This window comes from Ambystoma mexicanum, chromosome 14, assembly GCF_040938575.1.
Source record: "Ambystoma mexicanum isolate Mex_15411 chromosome 14, UKY_AmexF1_1, whole genome shotgun sequence".
NCBI lineage: Eukaryota > Metazoa > Chordata > Amphibia > Caudata > Ambystomatidae > Ambystoma > Ambystoma mexicanum.
In genome coordinates, this window is record NC_090940.1 from 601437812 (window position 1) to 601454257 (window position 16446).

General features: G+C 50.2%; 1 protein-coding gene across 1 annotated transcript in view; it reads right to left on the bottom strand.

Annotated features, from left to right (window-relative positions):
- The window catches only part of DDX24 (DEAD-box helicase 24), a 133992-nt gene that overhangs the window by 15698 nt on the left and 101848 nt on the right, over positions 1-16446 (bottom strand). The window contains exons 6-7 of the mRNA XM_069637982.1: positions 7374-7449; positions 6205-6393 (exon numbers count right to left, since the gene is read on the bottom strand). Of these exons, the coding sequence (XP_069494083.1) occupies positions 6205-6393; positions 7374-7449 (265 nt within the window). The remainder of the gene's footprint in view (positions 1-6204; positions 6394-7373; positions 7450-16446) is intronic.

The window sequence follows — 16446 nt, forward strand, 5'->3', positions numbered from 1 at the left end:
TGTTGCTGCTCTGCATATTTCACTGAGCAATATGTTCCCCAGCAAAGACTCAGTTGCTGTTTTTATATTAGTCCTTCTAGGAGAATCTGGCGGACTTTAATGTAGTATTACTGCGTGCCTTTTATTTTCTGGGCTGTATGAAAGCTCGAGATGACTAGACTGACAAACAGCCTTTGCCTTTTCAAAGCAGTATCAGTACTCCTTCAATGTCCAGCGTGTGTGTTGCTTGCTGATTTAGAGTTGAAGTTGTAGGATTCGGGTTGACAGCCAGAAGATAGACTGATGTGGCTCTCCACATCATGGCACGCAAGAAATGTGCGAGTACGTAGAACAAATTTGCACCTGGGAAAATCGTAAAGGATTAATCTGCAAACCCCTCAATAAGCATTCTTGTAGAAGATAAAAGACAGGTCACAAAACATGAATCTGAAATCAGACCTCTGCGTGGGCTCAAGGGGGAGGAGGCTGCATCAGGTCAAACAGTAACAGAATGCACGCACAAAATGTATCTGAGCTCGAAAGTGAGGAGAAAGCTCCTTTATTTCTTAAGAATACTAATGCTTGTAGCATGTTCAGGTATTCAGGTTAGGACGTTTTAATACGTATTCACACATCATACAATTGTACTCTTTCCAAAACATTCTCATCAATAGCAGACCTCAGCAAATTGGTTTGGTTTTTCAAGGGTAATGATCATATCTTTAAGTTGACAATGTTAACCCATGAAAGGTAACACGTTGTTCAATTGGTTTTCTGTTGGATGACAGTAGAATTGGCGAGTAGTAACACAGGTGTGTCCTGGCTAGACATTATGTGTACGGCCCCTTCTAAGACTTCAAATGGCTGTTTCAATCATTTACACAATTCATGTTATTCATATGTAAAACAAGCATGGGGCCAGGACACCAACCTATCTTACACATATATCAACAGGATGTCGTGCCTGGGGCGAAACAGGACTTGTGATTCCGTATTGTGTCAGTGGAAATTCCTGAGAAAATTGGAAAGTCATGCATTCAAACGAGGTGTGAGAAGCAAATGCTGCAGTTTACTATGATTAGACAAACTGTGGCACATGCTGCAGTCAAAAGCCCCTCTTTTTTTTTTTTACTATGCTGTACTGGTGGATAAGCAAGCAGTTAAAACCCTGTTTGACTATCCTTAAACCCGCCCTAATTCCACCTCAGAGACAGAGTTTTTTTCCACTCATTCTCTGCTATAGCCGGTTAAAGACAAACTTTGTCCAATATCTTGATGGTTCCGTCCACCTTCGAAAGTCTGCAGTATTTTGCTCAGCGGTAGGCAAAAGAACTGCCCATCCCCAAATGCCAGGAAATTCCACTGTTAAAATAGAAGCAACAAGCACATTTAAGAAATCAGGGCCATATGTAACTTGATCATGTATATTAACATCAGCATGAATAAAATCTGGCCGGTTAGCCTAACTGGAATTCTTGCGAGATGGTGCCAGCTAGAATTCATCCAATACTGTTCGTTGCATAAAATACCACCAGTGATTGGTAGACCAATTTGGATCAGTCTTACTGCTCAAAGATACCTCAGTGAGCTCATGAACAGAATTGTAGAGTGAGCCAGAGTAGCTGTCAGGATCCTACGCGCCTGCCACCCAGCACAGCTACATGCGTGCAGAGATTCTGTTTATGGTATAACTGCACAGTAGTTAAAACCTACAAACTGCCTCTGCATTCATTTGTTTTACTGCTGTAGTTTTGGAACAATCTAATTTTATGTTCCATTCCGGGTTAAACCCGCAGATGCATTCTGGTATATGAATGCTGTCCACGAGGAAGAGGGCATGTGTACTGAGTACATTTGTTTGCAGCAAGCTACTAGGAGCTGGAAAGGCCCTGGTTGCCTTCACCTGTTCCAAGCCACTGCAGGCTAGGCTGCTGAGAGCTGAAGAGACAATTACAATCCACTGCTGCAGCCTACCAAAGCCATGGCTGGGCTTAGCTGAACACAGCTGCCTGACCCTGCAAACAGCTCGACCCTGTTGGGCTGTGGGCTGAGAGGGCCTTTATAAGCACACATTGAATAGAAGCAGTTGTTCAGTCAACTGCTTCCACTGGGAGTTGGTGCTTTTGAGCCTTTACTGAATATCTTGATTTTGAATTTGGTTTCTTGTTGCGGTTTGTAGCACCTTTCCAGTCTGCATGTTTTTTTTAACCTTTTGACTTCTGAAGTCCTGTTTTGCTGTTAAATACATTAATTTCTTTGCCAATATCTTTTCTGCCTTTCTGTAAACAGCGTTTTCTTTAAGCAATTCTGCTTCACAGACTTGTTCTGTTTCTGGCTAGATCTCTCTTTCTCTGCAATCCCATTCTCTTGAAGCTTTCCTGCTTGGTCCTTGCCTGTGATATAACCAGACTTCAGTTCATAGTTCTAGTGCCTGTTCTTAAGTTTTCTGAACCCCTCGTGTTTGCTATGTTGGCAGCGACCTATCTGGTCTGAATCCTTTTTCTTGTGTATTCTGATATTCCAGTATCTGCTTTGTACTGCGTTTCTCTATCCTGTCATGTACCTGGTTACTTCTTTCAACACTGCTTTCCGCCGGTATTACATCTTGGTCCACTATTGTGCTTCCGCTCTGTATCGGTTTACAATGTCACCCCTGGGGTGGTCTCAGTTCATATCAGATAAGGGAAAGACTTCTGTTGCCTTCGCCTAATCCGCTGGGAGTCTTACCTGCCTCAGTATATGGTCTCTAGTTTTACCCTTACACCAAGTACAACAATCTCTTTGGCATGCCCAACTCATGATGCTGCTGTATGACAGTTCAGGGTAATCCGCTGGTACCAAACCCAAGGGCTTTCCCTAATCCATGGAGACCCCTCATCATATTTCAGTACACCCTTTATTCTGGCCACTCCATGTTGCCCAGTATATTTGCTTGTCTTTGCTTTCTCTGTCGCTTTACACAGCCACCTCCTGCCCCTGCAGTTCCTGTGAATACCTGTCTCAACTCAGATCAGCGTGATATGTACCTTCTTTCTGTTATATGCTAGCATACCCTCAGGAAACTACCCTAATCTACTGTGCATACTGTGAGATCTAGCTTTTGCCCTGTGCTCTCCGGCCAGATTCCTAACAGTAGCCAAGTGAATATTCCAGATTTCTTTGTGTATGTGCAGTTCTAAATTTATAAAGTATGTGATTACTATGCAATTAAACCAACTCTCAAAAGAACCAATATCCTGTTTTACACAAATATTTCTCACGTCACCCCCAAATGGTTTACAATGAACCCTTTATGTTCCATCAGCTCCTAGAATTGGCCTTTGGCATTTTTAAAAATGATACCTTACACTAAGCAATATTAGATTGTGCCACTTGTAATCATTACCCCAACAATCTTTGCTAAGAAATTTGTAAAAATGTAATATAAAAAAAATCTGATTCACAGTAATCTGATTAGATGTTTTGGGGGATACCCTTTTAGCCTGGTTGTCAATGTTGGTACGTAATGAGCTAAGCAACCTTTTGGACCCTTAGTAGCCAGTGTGAGGAAGGCGTCAACAATACTGTTGGCTCCATCTGAGGTTCCATGTAGGTTACAGATCGCAGTCTTTTGAATCAAGTCAAGAAAGTCTTTTTTCCCCTAGATTGTGTTCTGTCCGGCACCAGCTCACGTTCCTGAGCAGATCCAAGACTCTGCAGGCCTTGGTGCTCACTAGGGGCCTCACTAGAGTTACATTTGTCTGTAGTTATTCCGGGTGTGCCCACTTCTTCTCACCAGGAAGACACAGCCCATCTGTGTAGAACCCCCCCCACACCACAAAGAAAAAAAATACCTACCTGCATGCCCATGCCCATGACCTTCACCTGGCATCATCACTCCTCATTGTTGTTTTGACGGTTACCATGATTCCAAAGAAAGACTTGCCCGTGCAGGTGTCTGTGACATGTTTCTTCTGCGAACTACAACCAAGTCTAAATGCTGTTTATCAAGACTTGCCTGCTTGTCACCAGTCGTCCTGCCAGTGGTTGCCATCCACCAGACCGTCCACCCTGGAGAGTCCAGTTGTCTATGTGAGAGCTCCTGCACAGTGGGGAAAGGTAATTGCTAGTCCCCATATGAATTGCTCTTCCCTTCCAGCCCCACTGACATTCTATTGAGCAGCTGTTTCTATCAGTCGTTTCTGCCCATTTGCTGCATGCTTGAAGGAATAAGCCTGCTCCTTGCCAAGGGTGTACCGAACCCTTCCCCTTCACCTTCACCTTCCCCTTCCCCTTCACCTTCCTGAGGCACCTATTTATTGTCTGGGGCTGGCAAGGAGGAAGGGGCGACTGCTTTTGGTGACCACATATGTTCCGATGCATTAACGGGACATACCAACCTGACAAATTCTGCTACATTCCAGGAATGGTACAGGGTGCCATAGCCACAATTATATATATTATTTGTATTAGCAGAACTGCTAAGAAGATTCGAAATTTAAGGGTCATTACATTTCTTTTTAAATTCAGTCCATCTCCAACAACATGCGGTTGTGAATAAAGTGATCTCTACAACACCGTGCTGCAAGTATACACTGCCACATTCTCCTTCTGGCATAAGTCACGATCTTTAAGAGAGGCGAGGGCTTCAAAAGGGATTTTGGCAACAAATCCCCTCAGAAATACCTTGGCTATAACTTGAGTTACCATCAGGTCCAGTGACCTTCTGGGTGATCCCAAAACAAGATTTGGGCACAACTAGGGAGGAGCAACCGAAATACTTTGGCCCAATGTAAACGGAAGCTGCAGGCTCAATTTGGTGGGAGGGGGGACAAAATAGAAAGATGAGAAACGCCTACACCAGGTATCTGGTAACGATGCCAGATACACATTTAGAATTCTTCACTCAATAGCCAGATTCCTGAATGTTTTTGACGGAGGGGCATCCAACTTTCCACAAGAATATCAAACAGGTGAACAAAAAACTATCCTCATGTAGTGGTTAACCCATGGGATTGTTTATTCATGAGGGATACTCAATTTTCATAGACTTCTTACAATACCATTGGTACTTGTATATGTACCAATATGAAGAGTAGCTAGTGGGGGCAGGCATACATGGCTTTTAGAAGAGAGACATTAGCTGCTTAGATTATATTGCAACCATCGGTCTGCAACAGCAGTCTTATTGTCTTTAAGAGGACAAATACGGGCGTTGGCACAGTCTCTTTTGGGATGGATATAAACAGTTAGGAGGTAGCTGTGAGTTCCTGCAATAAAGTCTACACGTTCCGTTTGTTATACAGTATTAGAGTTGTCCAAACTGAGTTTGCTCACACGTACCATTAGTCCTCCACTAGGCTTGCAGGTTCTCACAGGACAGTCGTTTGTGTTATAGCACCTGCATGAGGTCCCCTCCCTTTTTTTAAGCACACCCAACCTTCCCCAACCATGTTGCCAACCTCATGAGCATAGATTAGATCATGCAAGTGATTTAAACATGGCACACTCGTTAGGCTCCCCCCCAGATTAAGCTACAAGGTACTCTTGTAGGTTACCGAAAGACAAACTATACGCCACATTAGATTTGAGCACAAAGAGCCTTTGCGGATTACTTTTCCTTTTTGCAGGTTAATGGCTGGAGAGCTTGATGTTCACCAACTAGTTGGAAGTTCAACTACAACAAGCTGTGGGGACAGACTATTTTGCACACCATATTTCCCAAGAGTGTGCATCAATCTTAAGGGTTCCTTCCATACATGCTACAAGAGTTGAAGATAGTGTTACTGTTATCAGATGGGGATACAGGATTCTTAGTATCGGATGTAGCAGTAAAAAGATGGAAAGGATTTAATAACTTGTTTGGGGTAACTACGATCACATTGGTATTATGTGACAAGTGTGTTTCAGTAATTAAAAAGGTAACTATGTTATGGGGAGGCAGACTTGCTCGTGTTAGCCTTTCGGTTTACTATATTTTGATGATTTATGGCATCTATTGCTTAGACAAAAAAACAAGCGTCTCATTTACAGGCGTTCACCCGCTCACCTCATCTGCCTCCATGATCCTGTCTGCACTCAGTCATCGATCAACCCAACCAATTAGTTGCAACACCGAAACATATCAAGTTAAAACTGGATAAAAGAACAGCAGTGCTAGGAGATCCCCTCAGTAGCTGTGTCAGAAGCCTTCACTAGCCATCCCAGTACCTGCTGTTCACAGGTATCCAACTACAATTCCTTTACCTTTATTCCAGCCATGCATCGGTCTTCAACTGGGAAAACTGGAAGCTCTTCGTTCTTCTCCAATGTCTTATAGATATTCCGAAAATTCACAACATCATCTGGTCCAATGAGCAGCAAGCTTAGACCTTCATTGGCAGCTCGTGCCGTCCTGCCACTTCTGTGAACGTATAGCTCAGAGGTACGTGGAACCTGTGAGAGAAAACCAGCAGCAGTTTTTGGATCACAAAAAGAAAGCAACAGGGCGTCGCAGAAAAAGATTGATGGCTACAGAAAGAACTCTTTCGTACAACGCAATCCCGTTATTCATGGTCCATTCTCCTAGCGTTGAACACACCCATCAAATTGTATTCCAATGTAACAATGTCACCCCAATTCCTCATTTCGGACAGTTCATTTATGAGCACCCCAGGTACAGTCTTTAAAGCATCCTGCCCTCTCCACATAAACTACCTTTCACCCTTTTCGGAATCACTCACACCATAAGTGTTCTGAAAGCCCACATGCAAAGCCAACACAAAAAAAAGAAATGAGGGAGAGACACATTACATGGACCACCGTGCTTTCTACATACATATGCATCAAATACAACACTCCTCAAACAGCGAGGCAGTTGTGTTTAAGCATACGCCAATTAGTTTCAACATATCTGGTTCAGCTCTCGCAGCATCTAGGATAGAAAAGGACTTCTATGAATTAAAAAGAAAAAACAATGCCATATTAGCACGTCCAACGTCCAAGTTGCTGCTGGGCAGTCCACAGAATTCAATGTCCAAGCAGAAACCTTGCATCTACACCGGTGTATGTATTCATTGTAGCAAACTACAGTATTTTTGTGAGTGGAATGGCTTTGCAACACCCTCTCTTGAGTACAAGTGTAAATGATATTGACAGTGCAAATACCAAAACGGTAAGCTATCTTTCTTCAGCATATGGAAAAATACCCATTACCACTCTACTGCCAAGTACGTGGCTATCCATATCCTCAACAAACCCCTCCATTGCCATGAAAGGCCCTCTTCTTGGCAAACCCACCTAAGTGTGTTGCAGCATGTTGGCTGTTCTAACAAATGCAGTGAAGCGGTCATCATCGGCGGACATAGTTCTGACGATTCATAGCAGAAAGAGATGTGTGCTTTTTTTTTTTTATATAAAAACAGTGCATGTCCTACCTGATAATGGAGCACATGCTGCACATTCGGTATATCGAGCCCACGGGCAGCAACGTCAGTTGAAAGAAGAATGCAGCTAAAAAATATATTTAGAAACATTAACTGGGATTAGGCAAATTAAGACTTTGCCGTAGAACAAGAGCTAAGTAAACAAGAATGCATAGACTGACAGCATATACAAGGTGGCAAAGCAGAGTCGCAGTCCCCTTTTCCACACCTTGCACTTCCCTTTTGTGCTGCATGACTGCCAATGGCAAATCTCTACATCTGTCCCAGAACCTCTTACAGGGTGATCTAACATTAGGACCCAGCCTCCTCTTGCAGGTATGCTCCATACCACCACAGTACTTTTCTAGAAAGAAATATTTCCCGGCGTTTCCCCCAAGCGGTTCTTTTTAAAATGTTTATATCACTGCCCTTTTCTTCAAGGGTTCGGGTAGCTAACCATCTCTTTTGCAGTCATCTTGCACAACTTCAAGGATCGCTTAAAGGCCTGGCTGGGAGGCATGTATTTATTTTTAAATTTGTAGAGGCGCGCAAAGCCCGCAGGCATCTAGGTGCTGAAGCCTGCGGACGGTCAGTGTGGTACCTTTGCAGGCAACGTTTGTCCATAGGCAAGTGGGAACAGTTTGTTGAATAGGTGGGTTGTCAGCTTTTTACAGAAAAGATGGAAGGAGGGTTCCTCCCGAAGCGTGAGAGGGAGATTGTTCCAAAGCGTGGTAGAGCGGACGGGGAAGCTGGAGCCACCTCCTCTCTTGCGCTTGAATCTCGGCGTGCTGATGCAGTGGGTGGATCGGAGGGGTCTGCTGGGCATAAGTCTCTTGATCTTCTGGGCAAGGTATGTGGGGGCATCAATGGATAGGCATTTGTGCGTTAGGGCAAGGGTTTTGAATAGGATTTGTTTGTGTAGAGGAAGCCAGTGAGCAGATCTTCTTGTCTCCGAGATGCGATTGTGGTTGCTCAGGTTTAGCGCGGCACGGAGAACATTGTTGACTGGGGGCTGCAGGAGGCAAAGGAGGAGTGGACGATGGCAGTAATTAGGGGAAGTAGGTGTTCTGTGCAGTCCTTTAGAGGGGCTGGACAGGTGCACCTTTGCAGCTGGAGGGCTTGAGGCCCTTTGATTACAGCTGCTAGGTTCGGTGTGTAGACAGGGAGGAACTCGAATGGCGGGATTTGGGTATGTGAGTGGGGATGGGTAGTTGAAGGTCTTAGATACTTGTGAATTTCTTGCTAATTTTTGCTTGTAGTTGAGCGACTTTTATCCAGTGAGGGCATCCTGGACTTTTGCTACACCAGAGGTCGTCTTTTACCTTAGGGGGGGGGGGGGGGGGGGTAATAGGAGTATCTAGCTCTCGGAAGATGGTGAAGAGTTCTCTGGGGCTGGAGGAGACCTTTGCTATTCTTTTGTTGTTGGAGGATTTGGCAGCATAGATAGCATGCTTATACTGGTGGGAAATGTTGGACAAGAGGACTGTTAGCGGTCGTTGGGTCTTTCTGCCAGGCAGCTTCTGCTATTCTTTTTTTGCTGTGGATTGCACAGTAGTCGGTGGGGAACCACGAGTTGCAATGACTAGTGTTTTTAGCTTTCTGGCCTTTGAGAGGGGCTAGAGAGTCAATAGCGTGGTCTAATAGCGAGTTGTAGTGGTCCACGAGGGCCGATTTGTCATGGTCGGGGGAAGGGAGTGATAGAGAAGGGGGTGAGGCGAAACCTGGTAAAGTTGCATGAGCTGCAGGTGAGATTGGGGGGCATAGGGGTGCTGGTTTGGCCTCTTGTCTGGTATGGGACTGGAGAATGATATGTCCATGGGCACGGTAAGTTGGCAGTGATGGAGATATTGCAGTTGTGATCCAAAAGCCAACCTAGAGTGCGGCCACGTCTATGTGTGGGATTGAGGATTTGTTGGGTGCAACCCAGGGCAGTGGTTGTTTTGGCAAAGGCTGATGCATCTGCTTCCGTGGGGTCGTAGAAGTCTAGGTTGAAATCGCCAAGGATGGCAACTTGGGGCGATGGTTTTAGGTTGGTGGCGACGAGTTGGAAGAGGTTGTTTTCAAATGCCGTGATAGGTCCTGCCGGACAGTAGATGAGGTGCAAGGTGATGGTGGAATTGGGCAAGCAGGTAAGTTTTGGCAGAGATGGATTCGCAGTGGGGGATTTTGGTGGTGGAGCGCAGAGGGATATCAGAGGGGTGGTGAACAAGTTGGAGGAGGGAGGAGGGAGTCGGGTGGGAGGTGTGGGCAACTGAGTGGGTTGCTTAAACACACAGAAGCGAAGACAGCGGGCGACAGCTTAGACTTGGTTCTGGTGGGGCAGAGGACCAGCCCAGAAGATGTTCCGGACAGGAGGAGGGGGTGATATTGCATGTTGGCATGGCTGGCAGAGACAAAAGTCAAAAGGCCTTGACTGCAGGCCTTCACTGATGGCCGCCTGTGCCTTCCGGCTAGGTAGTGGGGGCTCAGATGAGCCCAGCAGAGGCCAATCGGCATTCTGCAAGGGCGGAGCAGGCAGGAAGCCTGTTAAACCGCACGGCAGTGCAGCAGCCATTTTAGCAGCGTGAAAAGGGTCTGCTGGCTCCATGGAAGCGGCGTGGAGGCTCATCCTGGGCATCACGATCATGCCGGTTCCTGGTGCCTCAATGAAGCATTGACAGCGGTGAACATAGCACATGGTATACTCCAGAAAGTTACTGTCATTACGTCAGTAACCCAGACATGTGGACCTCCGCTCACAGATGTCCAACCAATCAATGCCCATCCAACAGCATTACAGGGAGACAGGCCATGATGAACCCAGGGAGGGAATCAAAGACTCCATATAGTCCCAATAAGGAGAGAGACAGCAGAGCAAAAACTGGCAGGACACACAACAAATGGCAACTGAGCCTCCTCAGTATCTGTATTGCTCCAGGCTTCAGAGACCTCTCCTTCGGCTTTCCCTCAAATCTGTATTTAGCTCCATTCAGTGATGGCCCCTCCAGCAGCTGCAGGTAGGTCCCTCGAGGGAACTATAGTCCCTTTATCCGCTCCTGCCTATGCTGTCCCCATGGGCCATAACCACAGACTGTCAACACCTGGATCCTCCTGCTCTAGGGCACTACCCTGCACACTGCCAGTGCCCTCGTGCCTCCAACTCCATGCCACACAATGTCAGCTAGTTCTGACTCTTTCAAGTCACATGAATCTCAATTGAGAACAGGGTGTCAAAGAAACTAATAGACTGATCATTCAGGATTGCCTACGATAGCACAACGTTACATTAGACAACCTTTCCTCTCTCTCCCGGTCCTGCCCGCTTCATGGCTTCCCAAGGGGACAGTGCTCAAAGCTGTGGCAACATATAGGCGTAGTCTAGAGAAATCAAACCAATTTCCCCAAACTGTTGAAGGACCTGTAGATCAGAGACGAACATGAAAACGCTGACTCGGGGTCCTGTGGCTGTGGTTCCCGAGTGCACTCTCTTAGCTCGTAAAGACATTGGGATTGCTTTTTTGTGGTTTGCAAATCGGCAGTTGCCTTGCTCCCAAGATGCTGTAAATCATTGCATAATCATATGTGGGGCCATAGTGCTGAGCCTCGAGGCACCATTCCTTCCGACTGACTTCAGGTGTCAGACAGTGTAGATGCTCCCTCAGCGACCACCATATAGACATTAATAGACCTTTTCACCAACTGTTACAGGCTTTAAGCAAGGCCTGAAAGTATGATTAAAGGGTATCCTCCCTCCCCCACGCACGCCCTGCACAGCAGCAGGAGGAGGAGGGTGATATTATCTGCAGGTGCCAACATTTCAAATTGCAAGCTACTAGCCAGCCATAAAAAGTCACTCACTACTTCAATTTTAAACAACACATCACACCATTTCCTATTCCCCAAGGCTCAATCATCATTAGCCAATGGCTAGTGGTAATTGTGCATTTTGAGCCAGATATCACAGCCGGACAAAAAACACCAAGAAAGGATGAAGTAATACTTGCTAGGAACAAGTTACTTACCTGTAACTGTTGTTCTCCAGCATGGGTCTGGCATGGATTCACATGCTCATGAATATTCCCCGTCGTCAGGCTGGGAATCCTCGGTAAAGAAAAAACCAGTATCAGTTTCGTTTCTGATCTGTCTTTCGTAGTAATAACCAATCACTGGTCTCTGCGTCATACTGACCACAGCCAATGACTGCCCTCTACCTAAGCACCGCCTCTGGCAGCCATCTTCAGATTTGGAAGCACGTGAAGTGGCAGTATGACCAAGTGAAGAGCCGCAGAGGGGTAGGCGGGAGGGTTCGCATGTGAATCCATGCCAGACCCATGCTGGAGAACAACAGTTACAGGTAAGTAACTTGTTCCTTCTCCAGCATGGGGTCTGGCATGGATTCACATGCTCATGAATAAAGAATACATAGCAGTACACACATGCACAACCACGGGAGGTGGCAAAGGCTCAACATTAAGCATCACATCAACTCAACATTAAGCATCTTACCTCCTCACCAGGCTCACCTCAGGCGAACAGGTTGCGCAGCACTGCTTGGCCGACCCTGGACTCCTCCCTGGAATCCCGGTCGACGCAGTAGAATTTCGTGAAGGTGTGCGTCGACCTCCACGTAGCAGCCCTGCATATGTCCAGCAGGGGCACACCAGATAGGAACGCCGTGGTAGCTGCGATCGCTCTGGTGGAATGGGCTCTCGGACGGCCAGGCAGCGGTCGGTTTGCCAACCGGTGACAGTACATGATACAGCCGGAGAGCCATCTGGAGATGGAAGCCTTCGAGAGAGCCTTCCCCTGATTGACAGGTCCAAAGTTCACAAAGAGTTGTGACGTCTTCCGAAAACCTTTCGTGCGGTCCACGTAGAACTTCAGCGCTCTAGCTACATCCAGCGAGTGCAAAGTCCTCTCAGCCGGCGACGAAGGCGACGGGAAGAACACAGGTAACACCAAGGGTTCGTTGAGATGAAAGTCCGACGGTACCTTGGGCATGAAGGAGGGGTGCGTCCTGAGCACTACCCTCGTGTCGTGGAAAGTCAAGTACGGGGCCTTGCAGGAAAGGGCCTGGATCTCTCCCACTCGTCGTGCGGAGGTGATGGCCACGAGAAAAGCTGTTTTCCACGATAGAAACTTCAACGGGGCCGAGTGCAGAGGCTCGAACGGAGGTCCCATGAGTTTGGTCAGTACCACGTTGAGCTCCCACGCCGGGGCCGGAGCCTTCACCGGCGGGAACGATCTGAACAGTCCCTTCATGAACTCTTTCACCAGACGATGAGACCACAAGGACGTCCGGCCCGTGGTTCTGGTGTATCGGGAGATCGCAGCAAGATGAATCTTGATGGACGCGTGTGCCAGACCAGCTTTGGCCAGCGTCAGCAGGTACGGCAGCACTTGGGGAGCCGTAATCCGTAGAGGGTTAATCTTCTGTGCGTGGCACCAGACAGAGAACCTCTTCCATTTGTGTCCGTAGCATTTAAGAGTCGAGGACGCCCTGGCCTTTGCAAGAACCTCTCTGCAGTCGGCCGGTATGTCGTATCCTCCAAACTCTAGCGCTGCAGGAGCCAGGCCTGCAAGTTCAGCGACTTCGGGTCGTGGTGGAGGATGGCGCCTCCTTCCCTGGAGAGTAGATCCGCGTCCGCCGGCAGCTTGATTGGCGGGGACGCCGACAAGTCCAGAAGGTCCGGGAACCATATCTGCCTCGGCCACGCAGGTGCGACGAGGATCATCCTGCACCGTGACCTCTTGAGCTGGTTGACGAGCCGGATTAGCAGAGGCAAGGGAGGGAACGCGTAGAGGAACAGGCCCTCCCAGGGGAACGAGAAAGCATCGCCCATGCTCCTCGTCTGGGGAAACCTGCTGGCGAACCTCCGGCACTTGGTGTTCGTCGCCGTCGCGAACAGGTCGATCTGGGGTGTGCCCCACCGTCGGAAGAGGCGATCCACCAGATCCTGCCGTAGTTCCCACTCGTGGCACGAGCGCAGCTCCCTGCTGAGTGAGTCGGCGATGGTGTTTTTTATCCCTGCCAGATGAAACGGCACCAGAAGAATCCCTTGGGCGACGGCCCAATGCCACAGGTCCTGCGCCTCCTTGGACAGCGCTGGGGACCTGGTTCCGCCCTGTTTCCTGATGTAAAACATGGTGGTGGTGTTGTCGGTGAAGATCCTCACCACCTTGCCCTTGAGGGACGGAAGGAAGGACCTGAGGGCCCAAAACACTGCACGGAGCTCCAGGACGTTGATATGCAGGGACTTCTCCGTCGGGAGCCAGAGTCCCCTTGCGTGCAGATTTTCGGTGTGCGCTCCCCACCCTTCTAGGGAGGCATCCGTGGTCACAGTCACCTGGTGGGCTGGGGTCTGGAAGTCCATGCCCGCCGTCAGATGCGCGCGGGTGCCCCACCACCGTATCGCTCGTCGGAAACTCTCGTCGAGCTTGATCCTTTCCTCGAAGCTGCCCGTCGTCTGGATCCAGCGCGCATCCAGGAACTCTTGCAACGGGCGCATCCGGAGCCTGCACATGGGAATGAGGTAGATGCAGGAAGACATCATCCCGAGGAGGGACTTGATGGACCTCACCTTGGCCGCGTCGGCCACCAACATCCGTTGCACCTTGCCCAAGATGGTCCTGGTCCTCTCCTCCGACGGGGAGGCCAGAAGGGACACTGTGTCGAGCCTCGCTCCCAGAAACAGTGCGACTTGCGCGGGCACCAGGTGGGATTTGGCGTAGTTCACGGAGAATCCCAGGTCCGTGAGGAGTTGGACGGTCCTTGCCGTGTGGACCACGGCGAGCTCCCTCGTCTTGGCGCGGATGAGCCAGTCGTCCAGGTAGGGGTAGACGTGAATCCCCTCGCGGCGCAGCTGCGCCGCCACCGGTGCGAGGCACTTGGTGAAAACCCTGGGTGCCGACCGCAGTCCGAAGGGAAGGGCTTTGAACTGGTAATGACGCCCTTGGACCACGAATCTGAGGAATTTTCGGTGCCCCTTTAGGATGGGAATGTGGAAGTAGGCATCCTCCAAATCCAACGACGATAGGAAGTCTCCTTCCTCCAGCTGACCCAGGACGTGCTGGAGGGTGACCATCCGGAACTTCTGCGCCTTGATGAACTTGTTCAGGCGTCGCAGGTCCAGGATGGGGCGCCATCCTCCCGTCTTCTTCTTCACGAGGAAGTAACGCGAGTAGACTCCGGAGCCCCGAAGCCTCTTTGGGACGAGTTCGATGGCGCCCTTTCTGAGCATCGCCTTTACCTCCAGGAGAAGTTGAGGGACGTGAAGTTCTTTCCTGGCCACGGGGGGGACGCGCGGGCACCTTCTTTGAAACTCGAGCGCGTGGCCCCGGGCCAGGGCGTCCAGCACCCAACGGTCGGTGGAGATGGACTCCCACACGCTGACGAAGCCCGCCAGCCGGCCTCCCACCGGGGTGCTTCGGTGGGGGCCCGACCCCACGGCCGGTTCAATCCTGCTTGGACGCGGCCTTGCCGCCTTGGCCTCCTTGGCGACGACGGCGGGGGCCGCCAGACTTGCCTCGTCCTCTGTAGGCCTCTTGCGACGACGAGCGGGCCGCTTGACGGTAGGAAGCGAAACCGCCGCCGGAACCTTTGGAGGCGCCCTTGCCTCCGCCGCTCCGAAAGGGCGTCCGCCGTTGCTGCAGTACTCCAAGGGCCCGGGCCGTCTCAGTATCCGCCTTGATGGCCTGAAGGGAATCGTCCACTGTCTTCCCAAACAGGTTGTTCCCGTCGAAGGGCATGTCCAGGACCCTGGTCTGGACGTCCTGCCGAAAGTCCGTAGCCTTGAGCCATCCGCGACGTCGAAGGCAAACGCCGTTGCCCATCTGGCGGAACCCAGTGTCGGCGATGTCCGTCGCCACGGTGATGGCGTGGTCCGAGGCCACCTCACCTTCCTGCAGGATCTCAAGGGCCTCCGCCCTCTTGTCGTCCGGCAGAAAATCCAGCAGGGGAGCTATCTTGTACCAGAGTTCCCTGTCGTAGCGGGCCACGATAGCCAAGGCGTTGGCCGCTTTAATCGTCGTCGCCGCCGACGAGATGACTCTGCGTCCCATGGCATCCAATTTCTTTCCCTCGCCGTCCGGCGGGGAAGTCGACGTGGAGGCCGCACCCCCCCCGCTTTCTTCCTGGCTGCCGCGGAGACGACGGAGTCCGGGGTAGGCTGCGCCCGGAGGCATAGGGGGGCCGAGTCCGGGACCCGGTACTTTTTCTCGTACCGGTCTCTTTTCGCTGGCGTCGTGGAAGGGTTCTTGAGGAGGGAAAGGCCCTCATCCCAAATGTCGTCCAACAGAGGCACTGCGAGGACCGTCTTCCTCTTGGTCTCGCGCCGTTGGTAAAGGAAGCCTTCCTTTTTCTTCTCCTCAGGGCAGAGTTGGAAAAGCTCGGATGCCCTGGCGATCATTGAGTGGAACGATCCAATCTCGTCGGGCGGAGAAGCCCTGGGGGGAGGCGACGACGGAAAATCCTCGTCGTATGCCTCGTCGTCCGTACCCGTCGCTGCCGTGTCAGTCCCCGTATCATCCCCTCGGGTGGACGGGGAGGAGGGCTGGACGGGGCGCGACGGTTGAAAGGGAGGCGGTGGATGGATCCTTCTTTTCTTGGTAGGGGGAACACCAGAAGGTCCCGGTTCTGGATCCCCCGACGGGAGAGGTTCCTCCGTCGGTAACGGTAGTCTCGTCCTTATCTCGGAGCATAAGGACTGTATAGCCAACAAAATGGCCGCTGAGTTGTCTTGCGGCGCTGGCAGAGGGGAATCCGACGGGCGAGCAGGGGCCCCGTCGGTATCCTCGACGATGTCGTCGTCGTCACCTGCGTCGGGGCCCATTCCGACGGGCTGGTCTTGTTCCACGCCTCGGCCGTGGCTTAAGACCTCGATCAGTTCCTCTTCTGAGGTTGAGGCCGAATCTACGACGACGCCCTGCCCCCCCTTCTTCCCCACGGAGGGTTTCACGGGGGTCCTATCGATGGGCACGAAAGAAGACTCCCTCCGAGGAGGCAGGGAGATTCTGGGCCCCGAGGCCGCCACCACTGGTGCAGCCTCCACAGGCTGGGCCAGGGCCGCCGCGACCGTTTCGATAGAGGGCTTGGTCGAATGGATCA